The 18,473-nt window shown below is 37.5% G+C and overlaps 1 protein-coding gene across 4 annotated transcripts in view; it reads right to left on the reverse strand.

Annotated features, from left to right (window-relative positions):
- The window catches only part of LOC140340048 (uncharacterized), a 115,703-nt gene that overhangs the window by 47,268 nt on the left and 49,962 nt on the right, over positions 1-18,473 (reverse strand). For all 4 annotated transcript variants that reach the window (XM_072425021.1, XM_072425023.1, XM_072425019.1 and 1 more), the window contains one exon: positions 13,356-13,517. In XM_072425021.1, the coding sequence (XP_072281122.1) occupies positions 13,356-13,442 (87 nt within the window). In that variant the 5' untranslated portion in view covers positions 13,443-13,517. The remainder of the gene's footprint in view (positions 1-13,355; positions 13,518-18,473) is intronic.

The following is an 18,473-nucleotide window of genomic DNA, read 5'->3' on the forward strand; positions in this document are numbered from 1 at the left end:
AACTAAGTCCCATATTAAGTGTGCACTTTTGGAAAAGAGGAGAGGTGCCTTTTGCCTCTATACTAATTCTGCCAAGTCATTCAAGAATTACCCATCAAAATATTTTTCCCCACAAAAGAACTACAGTTTGCCACATTGCATTAAACATGTATTAACACCTAATATTATCCAATTAGATAATATCCCAAGCAGGAAGGGATATATATCCAAACATCACAGACTGCTTCTTATCGAACATCAAAATGCTCCCCCACAGAAACCTTTCCCTTAGCAGGCTTTCACACATATTCAGAAAGGATGAATATTATATATATGTTGCAGAGTGAAGGAGTGATGGAGCACAGCAAGACAAAGCAATGAGTTAAAAACCATAAGCAGTTGTGTACTCCATCCAAATACCCTTTAATAGAAGTCTACCTACGGTTTCAGACTGTTTTCTTATCTATACAGAACAAGAAGAAAATAGACAGAGAGAGATAATTTGAATAGGATATCTTTTTTTGTATTTCAGAACTAATTCCTAATTCAGAATAACTGTTCAAACGCAGATGAGAATGATGAGTATGAAAGAGAAAAGCTCACACACTGAAAAAATTATCATTTTTGAAATGTCTCTGAAAGCCTAATTGGAAAAAATCCTCTAACGAGTCTATTGGGCAGGATAAATGTCCTGGTTTTGGACATAACCCAGCTGTCTGAGCAGCTGAGCTCTGATGGACCAGGGGCACATGCATATTTAGTTTTACCCAGATGATTGTCACATATAAAATTGACTTTCTTTGCGGTTACTCAGAGGGAGCTGAATCATATCCAAAACTGAGAACTTTCCGATGGTCGATGACATCTCATCACTTTGATGACAGTCCAATTAGAGATTTATTCCTAATTACATTTTGAGTGGCTTTTTGCATTCTTTTGGTATTTAATACCTTGAATTTTGGTTCAACTTAAAGGGCTTTTCAAAAGGCTAGTAATTAGAAATGACCAGTTGTGGATACGCAGTGCCAGCCACAGGGAGGCCCCATTGATGTGTGGATATAAGAGGTATACCATTGTTTCTAAAGGTCCCTGCAAAGCAGTTTGGACATGATTTTGAAAGGACCAAGCTTTGACCTTCTCATTAATTCTACCGACAGCACCAAAGAATGAATAGGCTCACATTGTTTAATAACTAAAGCTAAGGTACTAAGTAATTCCTGGACAAAACTGAAATCTACATATTGGCTAATGGCTATTTCACATCTGTATTTTAGGTAGGCTCCATTTTTTGTGCTGTGATAAATATACAAATATATATACACACACATACACACATTAATTAGGGGCTAAGCCAGTATGGCACCATGCCAGGTTGTAATACTGCTTAATAAATGGAAGAAAATCCAATTGGTCGGTCTGCAGATTGTCACTTACACAGCTGTGTTCTTTATCAGCCTAATAAATGCATTAACGTTTTTTGGGTTTTGACTTGCCCCTATGTCAATGTGCTATAGTAAAAATGTAGGAGGAAGGACAAGTATGCTAGTGTCAATTCTTCCTGTCTGGTGAAATGAATGATCTTCGGTGCTCATTCAGGAAGGTCATTGTCAGTCTGTATACAGAAATGTAGGTTGTGGGCGTTATAATGGTGAATGAGACAGATGGCAGTGTATTAGTATTAGCAAACACAATGAAGAAAGAGGACAGCCTTGGCAAGTTTAAGAACATCCATAAGATAAAGGGTTTTCACTGTTATTCCCCTGTGCATCATATCCATCAGTTAAGAATTATGACATTTTATATTTGTACTGGCATGCATCTAAAATATGTTTCACTATATTTGATGTATCTAGAACAGCCCTTACTTTCTTGATTCAATTAGTTAAATTGATTAAATGAAAGCATTTTCAATCGGTCCTGTTGGTACAATATCTAGGTCTCATCTGGCTACAAACCTCCTAAGTACAAATTTGCACGGGGTTATCCTCTATACACATGGGTCTTAATACAATTATTAGATAAATTGTCATTCCTTGGACTAAAGAACAAATTGGATTAAAGAAAGGTGCTAGGAGTGACCAGATAGCACTAGATTTATGAGACTAAACCATTTGATCACTTTTGATGAATGAAGAGAGCAGCATTGTAACAGATGACAAATAACAGGGAAATCCTGTAAAATGAATAAGGCAACCTGCAAATTGCTATTTACAATAACATGCAGGGGGTTGGGGAATTGCTAAATGCTATAGAGGGGCAGGCTTTGTTCACTATAATAAAATGGATTTGTGAACAGTTTAAAAAAAGCTATTCTACGCTGATGTTAGACTTGAAATGGGATATAATTTTCAGAATATTGTCTGGAGTATTACAGCCAATTAAATAGTCAGATGAATCAAATGTAGTTTTTAGATATAAGTGAAGCCTTGTACTCTAAAAGAGACTCTAGTATCTTATATATTTTTAGTTTATCAGCACCAAGATCACCCTGACATAATTCCCATCTCTGTTCCAGTATCCTCAGTTGAATTCTCAATACATAAAAAATCCAAGAAAAAGAATGGGAACCTCTCATGATTGGTCACAGGCTGCCCACCAGAACTAGAAAGTCAATCATATAAATCTCACCAACAGATTCTCTGGGCAATATAAGAATATATGCTACTAACAAATATTTAATGTGACAAATTCTGGAAAAATGCAATCTTTTCTTCAGGCATAGCATCATAAAATAACTTAAACAATATCTAGTTTATAAACACACAGACAGTGGATATCAAAGAACACACGTTAGGGAGACCAACAACAATCAAGGAGATCTAGCTGAGAGGTTGATCATGGCATTCGTGCTTTTTACAAGGATGACAGCTCAAAAGCACATATAAGTCATTATTTTGATTACGTTGTTATGCAACATACTACAAGGTCTATAAATTCCTAGTTTTACATTATCTTTACAAGTGTGACTGGGGCATGTATTGAAATATCTACACATGCTTAACAGGCAATAAATGAGATTTAAACAAACCCTCACTGACCTCTGCAGCTGCAGGAACCAAGGAGGAATTCATCCCTAAAACTATTTTCTCTGAAGCAATGTTCTTCCTGCTCCCTATCCCAGTAAGAGCTCATTCTTCTGTTAACTGAATTTCTAATGTCTATAGAGTAAGGCTATGTACACACTTGGTTCTCGTCTGATAATCGGCTCAGGGCCGATATCGGACGAGAATCTGGTGTGTGTACAGTGCCTGTCGTTCATCGTCCGAATGACCGTCCTAGCAGATCCAATGACAATGAACGACCAACGATCGTAATGAAAGTAAAGGGGAGAGTGCGCAGCAGGGTGCAGCTCCGTCGTTCTCCCCCCTTCCCTCCCCATAGAGCAAAATGGTGCTCTATGTACAGCACTCGTTCATGCATCATGCAGTCCTTAGTCCTTAGTTGGGAAGAATCGTGAAAGATCGTTTCCAACAACAATTGTTGCAGGTGTGTAGGCAGCCTAAGTATTCTGGAAGTCCTTCATTTTATTCAATAAGTTTCTTAAGCAAAATGTGCTGGAAAAAATGATATTACACTTTATTTAGTGGGGGAGCTTTCAGTAGGTGTGGGTTTCAGTGGGTTTATTTTTTTTGGGGGAGGGGGGGGGTTATTAAACATATGATACATATGTCATGCATCCCAAGAGGCTTCTGGCTGCTCCTTTGGCACATGCCCAATGTTGGGCATGCACAGAAGGAGCTTTTTTATCAGTGGGGAAAAAAAACTACTGATCTCAAGCACGTACAAAAGACATAAAAAGGATCAGGTCAGAACAGCTCATAATATCTATGTATATATTGAAATACAAGACATCATGCCATACTGACTCATGTTTTGTGTTCCTGCTTTGCAACATACAGACAGAAGGCAGCTGATGTCTGCAATGTGGGGCAAAGGGATGGAGATCAAACATGTTGGGCAACAGACTCAACTACACAGACAGTCCTGTTTCCCTGTGCGATTGCTCCTAAATTGATGATTGCAGAGCTACTGTAAAAAAATACTTTGCGACTGCTACAAGATATATTTTCCTAAATAAATCCTAAATAATCATAAAGTACAGAATTAAAATTGCCAATTTCAATTTATTGGGTCAGATTGTCAACTGTGTAAACTACAGGGATTATAAAATGCAAAACAGACTGCTTCTGTAGTGCGGGGTCACTGAAGGGTAACAGCAGAATGCAAGGGGAACCAGGCCAAATATCAAGTAGTCTCTTTATGGCCACTCGTACATTAGCATTTTCTAACTACTGATTGGCTTGGTGACACACTGAACACATGGAATGATTTAATGAAAACATTACAAGAAAATTCCAATTCTCTATTTTTTCTTGTGATACTTCTTTTATTCAGTGGGTAACATTCTATCAAAAGATTACATGTCTGCTATATATATATATATATATATATATATATATATATATATATTAGATTAAACCAAGGTAAACATGTCAAACCTAGCTCGTATATGGCAGACACTTTATATTTCTTGTAGGAAAAACACACGTAGGCTAGAAATGCTTCCCTGCAGTGTTAGCTGACTGGTGGACGCAGCGACTTCAATAGTTTCCGACCCAAAACAAGGACAGATATAAAGGTATTCACCAATTTTTTTTCTATTCTATACTTGTTTTGGGTCTGTGATTCAGGCATTTCAGAAGGAAAGCTCCCAGGTGTTCTTTAATCATATTCTTCCATTTTGTACAAAAAAACAGAACATGTTCTAAAATTAAACTGAAACTTAAATTACAGTTGAGAAAATTCAAAATTGGAATAATGATATTTTTAACAATAAAAGTGAAAAAACGTAGGCCTGTTATAATAAAGGGCCTACAGGATTTTTTTTATACTTTTTTTTAGGTTAATAATTACTGTAGATACTGTACTTAAACATAGCATGGAATGAATTATTCTCATGGACTGTAAACCCCAACAAGGAACTTTTGCTATTTGTTCCCTTTAAAAAGCATTGTGTTATATCTGTTGAATAATTTACTGCCAGAAAACGTATGCAGGGCTTTGCTTCTGCAGCACTGTAATCAGTTATCTTTGTTTTCAGTTCTTTTATTGGACTACAAAACCCCTCTGCTCTATGTTATGGAAAGGACAAAGTATTCCATAGTTCGTACAGTATATTAGGCATGTGTTGTCACCCCAGGACAGGAAAAAAAATCAAAAGAAGAATAATAAAGCAACGTATAAGGGCTGGTAAGCTAAAAACTATTACATTTAATATTTGGGTTTAGACACAATTTTACTTACAAATACAAATTTCTTTTTGCTGTTATCAGTCATAGAAGAGAAAAACAGAACCCTTGTATTCATGTAATGGAGAGCGGGGATTGGCACATGCATATTTTAGTTGACAGCCTGTGCCTTGTTAAATCACATTGTAAGATCATGAATTGATAGCTGGTCAAAACAAAATCAGCAGCCTTGCATAATTGTTAGCCCATTGTTACCACTCTTCTTGCAGTTCCTCAGTTTAGCAGCTTGCAGCATCCCCAGCCTCCCTTTATTCATATGTCCGTCTCAGCATCCCCGGCACACTGTGCGCAGTTGGAGAGGATTAGAAAGTATGTCTTACAGCAAATGAGTAGATTATTTCCTGCTATTGGCTGCTAGTTTTAAACCTCACTAGCTCTAGTCTCTGGTTGCTGTATGCTCAGCAAATTTACCAAGCTATATTCTGCATGATTGCCTTCCCAGATATCTCACCTCGGCCTGACCTTGATTCTGTTTCCCATCTTCCTCCTGCCCTGACCTTGGACCATCTGAACTTTGAGTCTCACTTGCCACCTGCTTAACCTCAATTTTGCCAGCTCCCTGCTCCAACCCTTGCCTGCCACTTACGCTCCCTTACAGAGATTCCAGCACACCCGGTACCTGGTCTCTGGCTGTACCCACACCAAAACTGTATGTTCCATTCAACCCTGGTGGGGAAAGCCTTGGGGGGCTTGATGTTTTCCCCACAGCAAAGTAGTCTGGTAGGATTACCATCCTATGACTCCTTGCAGGGTTTCCTGGTGAAGAATAGGAGGCACTTAGACTCTGTAGCTCCAATATCCATATTTCTCTATATATCAAGGTCAGTCACATAAGAGAAGCCATGGGTAGGAACAACTGGGTAGTTTGATGCTAAAATTGCCTATTTATCAAAATAAAAAGTATTTAAAAAAATGGTTATGAGAAAACAAGTTTTTTCTCTTTAAGATGAACAAACATCGTTAAAGCAGGCTGTTTATCAAGTTGTATTGTTATTGTGCGGAGTAATCACTTATCAGTAACTATTGGAGATCTCCTTGCTGCTGATATATGGCTGTTTCTTCATTGATCTGCTTTCATAGGAATGTAATTATATAAGTTTCCTTGCTTTACAAAGCCAATAAAGTGAGAAGAAATAGGCCAGTCAATAAATTAAGTAATGCTGTAACATCATGTTTCTCTGAGGAGCAGCCAAGGAAAAAGAACGACAGGTTTTAAGCATTTAACTGAAAAAGTGCCTGAGCAGGGAAACCCATATCAGCCACAATGGATTTTCTCTGTGGTGGCAGATAAAGGCTGTAGGGCAGGCGAAATTATAGTCCAGCCTGGGGGCCAATTGTGGCCCGTGTCCACCGGCTCACAGCCTCTGTCATAAAAACAATAAAATGTGGCCAGCCAGCAATGTTGACCACAGTATACAATACACGCGTACAAAAAAAGCTATTTTATATTTCATTAGATTTGATCAACTGCCTTGCAATTATTGGCCCGCTACTTGGTGGGCATAATCGACGAGTCCCCATGTGTGCACAGGGAATCCCCTATGTCAGGATAGTGAGCGTGTTCTATGCGGGACCCGCACGGACCACGCCCACCCTGATTCCAAAAACGTGCTCTGCACGGAACCCGCACTGACACTGGACTCCGTGCACAGGGAATCCTTCACGTCACCCTGGTGGGAGTGTGTTGTGTGGCACCCACCCTGGGTAAGTTTCGAATGGTCGGCCCCCACACATTTTCACCTCACCAAATCTGGCCCTCTTTGCAAAAAGTTTGGACACCCCTGTTGTAGGGAGTTATAGGCTTGCATTTGCAGGGAAGGACCTTTTTAATACCTATTTTGCCACCCATGGTTGGCACGTCTGAGTGTGCTAAATGCCCGGTCTACTTTGGATGGTTGGCCCCTTCATACCTTCTGTGTTTGTGAACCATAATACTGAAAAAGGAACCACTGTATGAAGCAGGGGAATCCAGGAATCCAACACAGCCAGTTATGTAGCGGATGTGAAGATGCTTTAGCAATGGAAGACCTTCAACAGAACAAAAGTAAGCAGGACTAGCAGTGGGAAAGGTAAGTAATAAAACATTTATTTCATTTATTTCTGATTGGCAGGAATGAACTCTTCTCAAAGAGCAGCCTAACTTACATAAAAGATGCATGAAATCATACTTCGACACTGGAAAAATATATTAATCACTCAGCCGCCTCGTGTGTGCGCATTTCCTTTCTAGATGACATTGTTCTTTCTTTTTAATTAAACATTGCCAGTCATTACCAGACAAGCCCTGTGTGATACAGCAGGTTGGTTGTATTAGAGACAATAGCCATTTGCTTTTACAATGATTTCATGTCTATTTGTATTCACAGAGATCCACAGTACACACAATAGCGTTAAATAAAACTACTGATAACACACTGAACATACTGTAAAAGTCTTTTTTCAAAGCAACGGCTAGGTCACATGTCCTTACTTGTCCCATTCATTGTATAAAGGCACCCACAGGGCTTTGGTACACTAGTTCACTTCTCAATGGAGATACTGGCAACAGAGATTTATCATTACTAAAGCTACGTACACACTTCCAATTATTATCGTTGGAAAACCAACGACGAACGATCCTGCACGATATCTACGAACGATCGTATAGCACCGATCCTGCACATAGAGATAACGACACGATCGTTCGTAGATATTGTACACACAATAGATACGATCGTTTGAGCGATAGAGGAACTATGTGCACGACAGGAAAGTGAACGAACGTTCGTTCATTACGCATGCTCAGACCATGGACGATCAACGAACGATCGTACACACGAACGATGTTCAACGATCGTCGTCCAATCCGATCCGCCGGTCCGGTCGTTCGTTTCCAACGACTTTCCTCGTTCGTCGGCGTCGTTGGTTACTTTTTTTACGAACGATTTTTGCCCAATCGATCGTTCGTCGCTTTTCGATAAGCTGGTGGAAAAAAACACAATCACAAACAATCAAACCATACCCCAAGATTGGGGACTTTGCAAGCAGGGGTAGCAAATCATTATCTGTCGCCTTTTACAAAACTCAAAACCATCCACAAATTAACAATATGTGTTTAAAGCTGTGTACACACGTGCAATAATTATCGTTGGAAACGAACAACTTACAACCGTTTGTCCGATTATCGTTAACAAAAAAAAGTGCTCAACGACACAGATGAATGAGGATTGTCACTGGAAACGAACAACCGTCCCAGCGGATCCGATTGGGCGACGATCGTTCGCTATCTATTGTGTGTACGGTCGTTCAGTGATCATGGATAGTTCTGCAGTACACTTCTCCTTTACATGTCATCGTTCAAACAAACGTATCTAGCGTGTGTACAATATTGGTGGATTATATTTGAATGATCGTATCCTTACAGAATGTACAGAATTGTGCATAATACGATCGTTCAAAATAATCGTAGATAATCGCTAGTCGTTCGTTTTCTAAAGACAATTATTGCACGTGTGTACCTAGCTAAGGGAAGCCATAGATTAATATGTTTAGGTACATATGGAAACAATTAGCTTAACCATTATCAACCTCAACAATAGGTGTCAATATTTTAAAATGGGTTTTTATTAATAGCTTGTAATTATAAAATAATGTAATATAACAATAAATATAGAAATTATTTCATTTCTAAATTTTATGCAAAGTTGTGTCTTGTTCCCCTTTGTACAAATTTTTTTTTCAGGGTCTGTTTAATTAAAATATTCATCACATGTAATACCCACAAGGTTTCTGTTGGCCAGAGCCCATAAAACTTTGTCTAGATGTCAGATCGTCTTTTTCTACCTATAGATGTTAGGTCAGCAAGACAAAACAGTATTGTTTTACTGAAAATATTATGATTTGATGATGGTGGTGAGTATCTTACGGATTCATGTGAAGCTTCACTACACAGTTGTTACTGTATACAGAATAGAAAAACGCCCAAAGAAATGTATGATGTTTGATCATATTTCAGGAGCACCAGAGATGGCTATAACCCACCAGTTGGAGATTTCCATCCAGAAGCTACCAATCAACCCGGAGTTACACAAGTATAGCGCTGTTCTGTTCTATGGAGAAAGGACAAGTGAACGTAACCCCGCTGTGCTCACCTGCTTCAACCTTTACCTTAATATACCTATACCTTATATCCTTCAAGGATCTGTCCCGACGGATTTATTAACAATGTTGGGTGACTGCTGTACACCTTTCCCAAGCCAAGCAGAATCATTCATCTTGGACGCTAATCACCTAGCATGGGTATATAGCCTAATGTTTAGGATGCAGAAATGCCAATTTTGTGGACTTGGATAGATTTTTTTCAGGTTTTCCTTAAAATCCAGCTGCAGACATCTTTTGTTAGTCCTATAGACTGTTAAGGACAATCACCTCTAATAAAGCAAAACCACACAATGTTTTTCATCAATGTATCTCCATTATACATAAATATTCAGAAGAGTAAATTACAGCAAAAAGATAGCATGGTTTTTAATTTAAGTTCAGCTTGCAAAAGGTGACAAAGACACAACTTTTCTAGAAAGAATACCAATTATATCCAGTACCTGCTGAAAACGCTTTTATAGCCTAAAAATGAAAGTAGCCACCACATCTATGGGCTTGTAAGATTTAGAATATTCATTTTTTGTTCCTGTGATTAGATGCAGTTATTTTGGTTGAGTGGTAACACACAGACTATTATTCTCTCAGAAATTTCAGGCACAAGGACTTTTGAGTCACTGTATAAATGTATGCCCTCTTCCAGCTGTTCAATATGTAATGGTGATATTGATTCACATCAGGAGCCTAACTGAGGCATGGTTAAATTTAAAATCATTTTCATTCATTAAGAATCAATTCAAACCTCATAACACCCTACCAATGCCAGCACATACATTTAGCAATTCTATTATGCAAACAAAAATGCACCATTATGGGCATCCCTGTATCTAAAACAGCAGGAACTTTGTATAACGTTTAAGCCTCTACCAATGTACATATATGTGTTCCAAGGTATAAAGGAAAGTTCTGGCTGTTGAAAAGCTAACATTTAAATGTCATCTAATGGGTAATATATTTTTAGATAGGAAAAGCCCTACAGTCTGAGCTCATGCCCAGCTGTTCTTCAGCTGATGACAGTCAAGGGATGGCTGTCAAATGTCTCACATTGCTTACATCCCCTCTTCCTTGTTTAAATACCTAATGGCCCTTACTGCAACAACTGCAACCAAGCTAGGCATATTTGCAAGGGATCCATAATGGTTCCAATGAAGATTCAAAGCCTACAGATGGACCAAGCAGAATGGTGATCCAATTCAAGAGGTCCATTGGAGACTGTGGGCCATGAAAGAACAACTGAAAATTCACTATAGCAAAGTTCCGCAGAATAGGTCCTGTGATCTCGCATATGAAACTTTTTAGTGAGAACTATCTGACAAAAGTTTCATTCTTTGAACCAATCACGTTTTATTAAAGATAATTCCCACAGCTTCAGGACGGCAATGTGTGGCTCACACATAAAATATTTAATCCAGGCGATGATATAAACATCAGTTGTGATTCAGCATTGATTTTCATCCTTTTAACCTCTTGGACGCAAATTGGTCTATCAAAGTTAGACATCATATAAGCCTGAATATGGTTAGACCTACGTGAAAAAAAGCTGAATGCTTTAATCTTGTGAAGCTGTGGAGTGTACAATGCAGTTCAAATTTTATAAAAAGCAACCGCATAGGCATACAAAGTACATAGTGTTCTAGTCTGCTGATTGATGAAAAAATAGAAATTCCCAAGGGTTTATGTGGCTGTGATAGGTAATAAATCTGCTATTTTTAGGACTCTTCTTTTTTGGAATATTTGGTAAATGTGTGTGTGTTGCTAAGCTTCAAGGAAATATTAAAACATAAACTTTTTCCCCAGAGTCTATGTACATTTTGAGCACCAAAATAATACAAACAGTACAAAAACTAGCCCAATAGATTCAGTACATGAAGGTATCTGCATTTTACCCCCAATCTGGCCTTGTACCTGCGCTCTACATTGGAACGGTAAAACATAAGCACAGGGAGCTGACCATGGTCCTGAATCATATTACTCCCAAATCTGTCCTACTGCAGGTCAGGTGAGACTGTTGCAGCCCAATTTACCTTGACGTTCAATTTTAAGTCTGCTTAAAGACCATTTATTTTATAAAATGTTATTTTACCTAACGTATTAGTAATAACATCAAAGTTATGCAGTTCAAATGTGAAGCTGAATCTCATCCAGTTCTGACAGTCGTATTTTAAATATTAAGAGCACCTAAGAAATTTTCAGAAAGAAAGAGGATAGCCCTTGAATCAATGTAAAATGCAAAAGCTAATTGCAATAGGTTCAGGTTTGGGTTCAAATTTATCTATAGTGAGACAAGATGGGGATGGTTTCTTTAAAACAGCAACTTGTATTATTGAGGTCAGCAGACAGGAAATATAAACCTGGCATAGGCAGTAAGAATGCAAAGAGAGGAAACAGCAGTTTAAAAGAAGTGGAGCAGGTCCAACTTTCTTGATCTGCCTGGATATAAGAAATTGATTCTGCACTTTGGCCATGCAGTATAAAGCAACAGGTTTACGTTAAAGCAGATCTCCCCACATCAACACATACTTTGCCCTTCTTCTTTTATTATCTTGTTGCTCCATCAGCTGCTGCATGCTCCATCAGGAGTAAGGAAAGAAAGTCTATATAATCCAAGCTTTAGTTTTGAGGGTGAAATTGTAGCATTCTCAAACATAAATATAGATGAAGAAAACAATGAAGGTAGTTGTTAATTAGGACTTACCACATGGTTATATATTTTTTTATGATTATACATTTTTTTGCAACATTTTTTTTCCCCAAACGTACCATTACCAAAAAAAAGGACATCACTTTCATATGTATTGTACTTCTATACTGTAAGTCCTAGAAAAAATATGCAAATAATTACAGAGAAAATAAAGCTGATCTTGCCAGAACTTTAGTGTTCTTGGTGCCCTTTGTAAGAGAGATACAAGGAAGTGGGGGTTATAGATACAGTGGAGCCTTGTTACTAACCTTGTACTGCACTCTGTCTATACACACCTTCTGGACAGGATAAGTACTGCACTCCCTCTACAGCCCCCCATTGGGCAGGATGAGTACTGCACTCCCTCTACAGCCCCTCCATTGGGCAGGATGAATACTGCACTCTCTCTACAGCCACCCACTGGACAGGATAAGTACTGCACTCCCTCTACAGCCCCCCATTGGGCAGGATGAGTACTGCACTCCCTCTACAGCCCCCCATTGGTCAGGATGAATACTGCACTCTCTCTACAGACTCTCCACCCACTGAACAGGATGAGTACTGCGTTCTCTCTGGAATCACCTGCTAGACCAGATGAGTACTGCATTCTCTCAGGAGACACCTACTAGACAGAATGAGTACTGTGCTCTCTCTAGAGTTACCTACTGGGCAATATGAATACCGTGCTCTCTCTATATGCACCCACTGGACAGAATAAATACTGTGCACTCTCTGTAACTTGCTGGATCATGTTTTCTTTGCTCACAGTAGCTTAAAATGATATAAAGCAGATTTGTGGCAAACTTAATCAGGCCTTGGTATAGTTTACATACAATATTACTGTTGATAGCTAAAAAGAACAAAAATACAGTAATAGAGATAATGTAATTATACGGAAAATAATGCATATATCACACAATTACACAGCACTGTAGATATTGGGAGAGATTAGCCTCAACTAGAAGGATGGCACAGAGGCAACTCCATACACCAGAACAGAAATTCTGAATAACAAGCAGAGAAACCTAGAGGTTCCCTGCAGACACATAATTTCTGGTCTTATTTCAGAGGCAATATGTGAGATATCTGGTTCCCACATACCTACCGTTCAGGACTTTACCTAGTAACACAGGTGACCTTTTTATTACTGTGTTACAGTATATAAAAAAAACACTATCCATTAGCCTAAAGCATGCTTTAATTACCATATATACACATATATAATATTGTAAGTCCTTGTTTGATCCTACCTGTTCTTCTCTTTCTTTGGCCTTTTTCTGGAAGCATGAAGAATGGACATCTCTATTTGGAATCACTGACATCTGCTGCATTTTCATCACAGCCTCCCTTGTTCAGTCCTTTCCATTAAAAATGCTTCCCATATGAACCATTTTGAATGCTTGCGTTGGCCTCTAAAGAAAAAAATAAAGCATTAGAAAAGTCATGTCCCCAAGCGTAATGAACTTATGAAAATATACAACATCCACACTCTAAACATTTACATGTTATTTATACATTTAAGGGTATAATACCTAATTAAATTGAGACATTAAACTTCTTTTTTTCTTTTCTGAACAGGAAATGTTGAAGAAAATGTTCACAGTTTATATGTATTCATCTTGTTCACTAGCAATTCTGTTATCCTAACATAACTGCAAAGAACTAAATAATATTTAGAATATATGTAAACACTAAAATGTATTTTCTTACTGATATATAAGGTGTAGAAAGTTTAGAACTTTTGTAAATGTTACACTGATCACTATGAGTTGATAATCAACTCATAGTGATCACTACCACAGAGCAAAAAACTGAAAACGTTTCTTAAATTTCTCTAAATGCTAAGTTAAAAAAGTCATATCTGTTCTGAACAAACAATACCAAACTTTTATAGTTGATAACAAATAAATAAGATAAGTGATTGCAGTGCTGCAATGTAAAAAGCAAATACTGGTAGGGTGATAGTTCACTGAAATGAGGTTGCATTGTATATGCTCATGTCTGTCTGAGTTGGATAAACCATAAAACCAATTATGTTTCTGTTTTTTAGTATTTTTAGCAGACAATGGACCTATTAGAGAGGAGTTAACACTTTATAAATTTGATACCTCAGCATAGAATATTTTTTAATAATTTAGTAATATAAAAAAGTAATCACTGGTTCAACCTCATCTTTATGTACAGCAAGCAAATCATTGAATATTCCCCACAATCTACACTGTTGACAAGAGTGATCTTTGAAGAAGAAACAAAAAAAAAAACCAAAACCCTGCAGACCTGGCGATTCTTAGGCAGGCTGTGCTTGCATGTGGATTGCCCTAGAAAAAATGTGATACAGATAAAAGCAGACGGTAAAGGCTCAAAGATTTTTAAGTTTGCTGTCGTCAAGAAGCGAGGATATATAAATATATATGCGAAGAAGAACATTTAAATCTAAGTGCAGAAAATCTGATTGATGGAATTGTATTGCTTTCAATGTCTACTGTATATTGCTCAACATTACAAAGATAGAACCTGACTGATGTGAGGAAGAAAAGCTTTTGTGTATGGTGGGCTTTAGACAGAACAAATGGACTACCACTGAAAAGAGCTGGTAAATAATTGAGGAGTGTACAACGCTACACATTTGTGACAGCGTGAACAATACATGTGCAGAGGTGAGGCCCAGTTTACAAACACATTCTGCCAGCCCCTGGCTAATGTCTCTCAAGGTGAATGAATTGGCCTACAGCTGCACTTAGAACATGTTTGTTGTTGTAAAATTAAACTGATGTATGCAGTGAGCCGTAACGCAGACCAAGCGGCCGAGATCCATGGGAAACTCCACGGCATTTCTGAGCCGGAATACAATCTGCAAAGGCAATGAAGGACTGTATTGTATGCATCATTAAAAGTAATCCCCAGCGAAACATAAACACATCCATGTATATGAATGTAGCGGACCCAGGCTAACAGAAGGATATCTCTTATTTTTCATGCTAGAAATAATTTTCACAATGTTTGGCAATGGGGTTTACCCTCTTCATTGGTTTAGTGGAAATGACATAGCTCCCATACTGGCGTGACTTCATCTTTGTATGTAATCTTCTCTGCATATACACTTTTCATGAAGAAAGAACATTAATTGTTCAGGAAAATTGCTTCAGATCGTTTTATTCTACCCTTTTCATTATGACCACAAATAGACAAATCACAAATAAAAATTGTAATAATTAACTATCACTTCCTTTTAATGCAAGAATAATAAGCTATATGACCATCCTAAACAATATCGTGAAAAAAAGATTTAATTTTACATGTTTTGGTCTTGTCATTAGGATTCAAGTCTCAATATTTACAAAAACAGAAGTATAATACCCCCAATATTGACCCATTATGTGTGGTGGAGGGAAATAGGAGTGCCAATGAATTATTGGCAATCATTCCCTTAAGCACGCTCATTGGGGCGAGTATGGCCTTCTGGTATGCCCTTATTTTTATCACAGATATAATGAAGCTCAGCCAGAACCTCAGCCAGCCATTATAAACAACTGTTTCTAAACTAAGATACGATATAATCACCCCTTGACGTATTCAGCAAACGATATAAATGTTCAAAACTCACACGGACACAATGTTCCCTTACAAGAAGGTTATCATCAAATTAGGTTGGCATGTTAAATAAATAGGAATATTATTTTAAAAAGAGTTTTAACCAGTAACAAAATTGGTTTAGCAAACGTAATCTGACTTGCAAGTGATTATTGTACTAGTAATAATCTTTGTTACATGTTGCTGAGGAAATAAAAAAGAAACATATAAATCATGCTCACAATCCAATTCTTCTTTGCCAATAAGATTATATTTGTTTCCAATAAAAGAGAAGAAAAAATATACAGACTGGAAAATGTACCATGCATGAATATTACAATACAATTTATCCAATAATAAGCCCATGAAGAAAATAATCGTATGTGTTACTGTGGCAGTGTCTGTTGATGTAATCACTAGAAGACCTCACAGGGTAGTTGGAAGTGACTTTAGAAGATGGAACCTATTGATAAACAGTGTCAATACAAAGTAGTTTTAAAGTATTTATGTCACCTATTCAGCAGCCTCAAACTCCGATGTTCTGCTATTTCCGTGTCTGTGCATCCTTTTTCTCCTGCCACACTGTGCCTAGATTATAGGTGACCCCCATGGCGACAGAGCCACTTTTAAAAGTTACTAATATCTATAGAATCTTTTCCTGAGTACCAATACTTACACATAAGACTTACTGGATAAGGGAAACGTGACTAATAAGCCTGCAATTACTTATTCAAGGTCACGTTACGGGTTCAGAATGACATTTCAGGAAGGTCTTTAGCAATCATGGAAGTTACTTTTGTGGTTTGGGGGAACTACTTACACATATAAAAATTTTATAACCATATGTTGGCTTGGGGGTTCATTAAGGGTGTTCCCCTCTACTCACTGATATCTCTATATGTTGAGCCACCTCATTAAGCAATCATGTATAATGTATACACATTATACATATGTTGGCTTGCCAATTTAAACTTCAGAACTCCAGGCAAGATCACAATCTCAGGATCTTCACCGTATATGTCCCATTTTAGAGTTATAAAAGCAACTATACTCCAGGTGTCTAATTCAAAAATCCACTGAAATCATAATATTGGCACCTTTACACCATGTAGGAGTAATATGTGAAAAACTGGCTGATAAAGTTTCAATTCTTAAATCATCTATCATTCAATAGCCTGCTGAATGGCCATTATGGAGCAGAAACACAAAGTCATCCATGTAGCTTTAACACAGTTCTTCATTAACAAGCAATGCAAAATAAATGCAGAGTATTGACCCTATATGTTCCTGGTGTCCCTCTAAATATTCCACATTTAATTCTTAATACATAAGGCTAGATTAGAGCTAGCTTTTACTTTCTAAAATGCAATACTAGTCTTTTCAGTTTTTACCATTTTCTGAAATATTATACTATATTTGTCTGAAATATTATACTATATTTGTTAGGCAATCACCTAATGTTAGGCATGTGTAATGACGCTAATCATCTAATAAATTAGCATCCTTACACACGCTTAACATTAGGTGATTGCCACTTTCAGCATTTTTTTTTTTAAGACTTATTCCCCTTTAACTGCAATCAAGGACTTTTTACAAGCTTAGTGTTTTCACACTGTGACAGTGGAAAGTAAGACAAATCTGGAGTGATTCATGGTCACCTTTTCTGTTCAAGGTATATTTTATAAATAGCCTTCATAAGAGCCAAAGGCTAAATGAGTAACGGAGGTAACACGTTGACTACAATTCTAAGGGATTACTGCAGGCTGTGTGGACAAGATTTAACTGATGATGAACCTGACTTTCTGAAACCTTAAAACATGTGTCCCCCTAACCTATCCAGAACAGTCAAATAGATAGGTTTGTAATATAAAGTCATGAACAGCGGGGTTTTGTGACCTGCGGGCTAAAAAACGACTTTTGAGCAGAGAGATACATTCGAAGAGAAAGGTATTGAGTCTGCAAGCTGTTCTGAAAAAAGAAAAGATAAAAATGTAAATAAAACTCAATGCTTCTTGCCAAGATTCTAGAAATAAAATGACCAATGGCAACCAACAGAATTTGGAGATACTGGTAGACATACATTACTTTCTAGCTTATTGGAAAAAAAATGTTTTGCATTTGATAATTACAAACAATTAGAATATTGTGCAAATGCAATCCAACTTCACCCTGTTAATCACCATTTACGTATTGATTATAAATCGGTATGAATGTTCTACCAAACATTTGTCAAACTTTCTTCTGCCAAACATAGCTGCCCCATTCTGCTGTTAAATAGGGGTACAAAAAATAGGGGTTGCAAATGACAGACAGATACAGACATACATGTAAAATGATGACTGCATCACATTATTTCATGATTGCATGAACAGGGATGACACATTATCAATATGTTCTCTAGTCAATAAACAAAAGATATGCATGTGTCCATAAAGGTCTGTACAAGCCCTAACTATAACAGACTCTCTTTATATAAATAATAGAATTTTGAATTGTAGGACTATGCAATTGACAATGACGTATTCATGTAGGCTCAAAGAACTATTGCATTCTTATGCCAACACAAAAGGGGCTTTTTACTCCAAAGATTATCATATGTCCCAATTTGGCAGTAACGTAAGCAACATTATAAATGGACTGGTTGTTGATCTCAGGCCATGTTCACATTTTGTTGGAAAGAACTACTGGAGTAGTTTTGTTGGAGTACTACTGCAGATATCAAACACCTACCTGGCACTTTTTTGTGCATTCAGAAGCACAGGCAACTGATTTTAAATATTAATCTTCCCATTTACAAG

The sequence above is a fragment of the Pyxicephalus adspersus genome, chromosome 10 (genome assembly GCF_032062135.1).
Source record: "Pyxicephalus adspersus chromosome 10, UCB_Pads_2.0, whole genome shotgun sequence".
Lineage (NCBI taxonomy): Eukaryota > Metazoa > Chordata > Amphibia > Anura > Pyxicephalidae > Pyxicephalus > Pyxicephalus adspersus.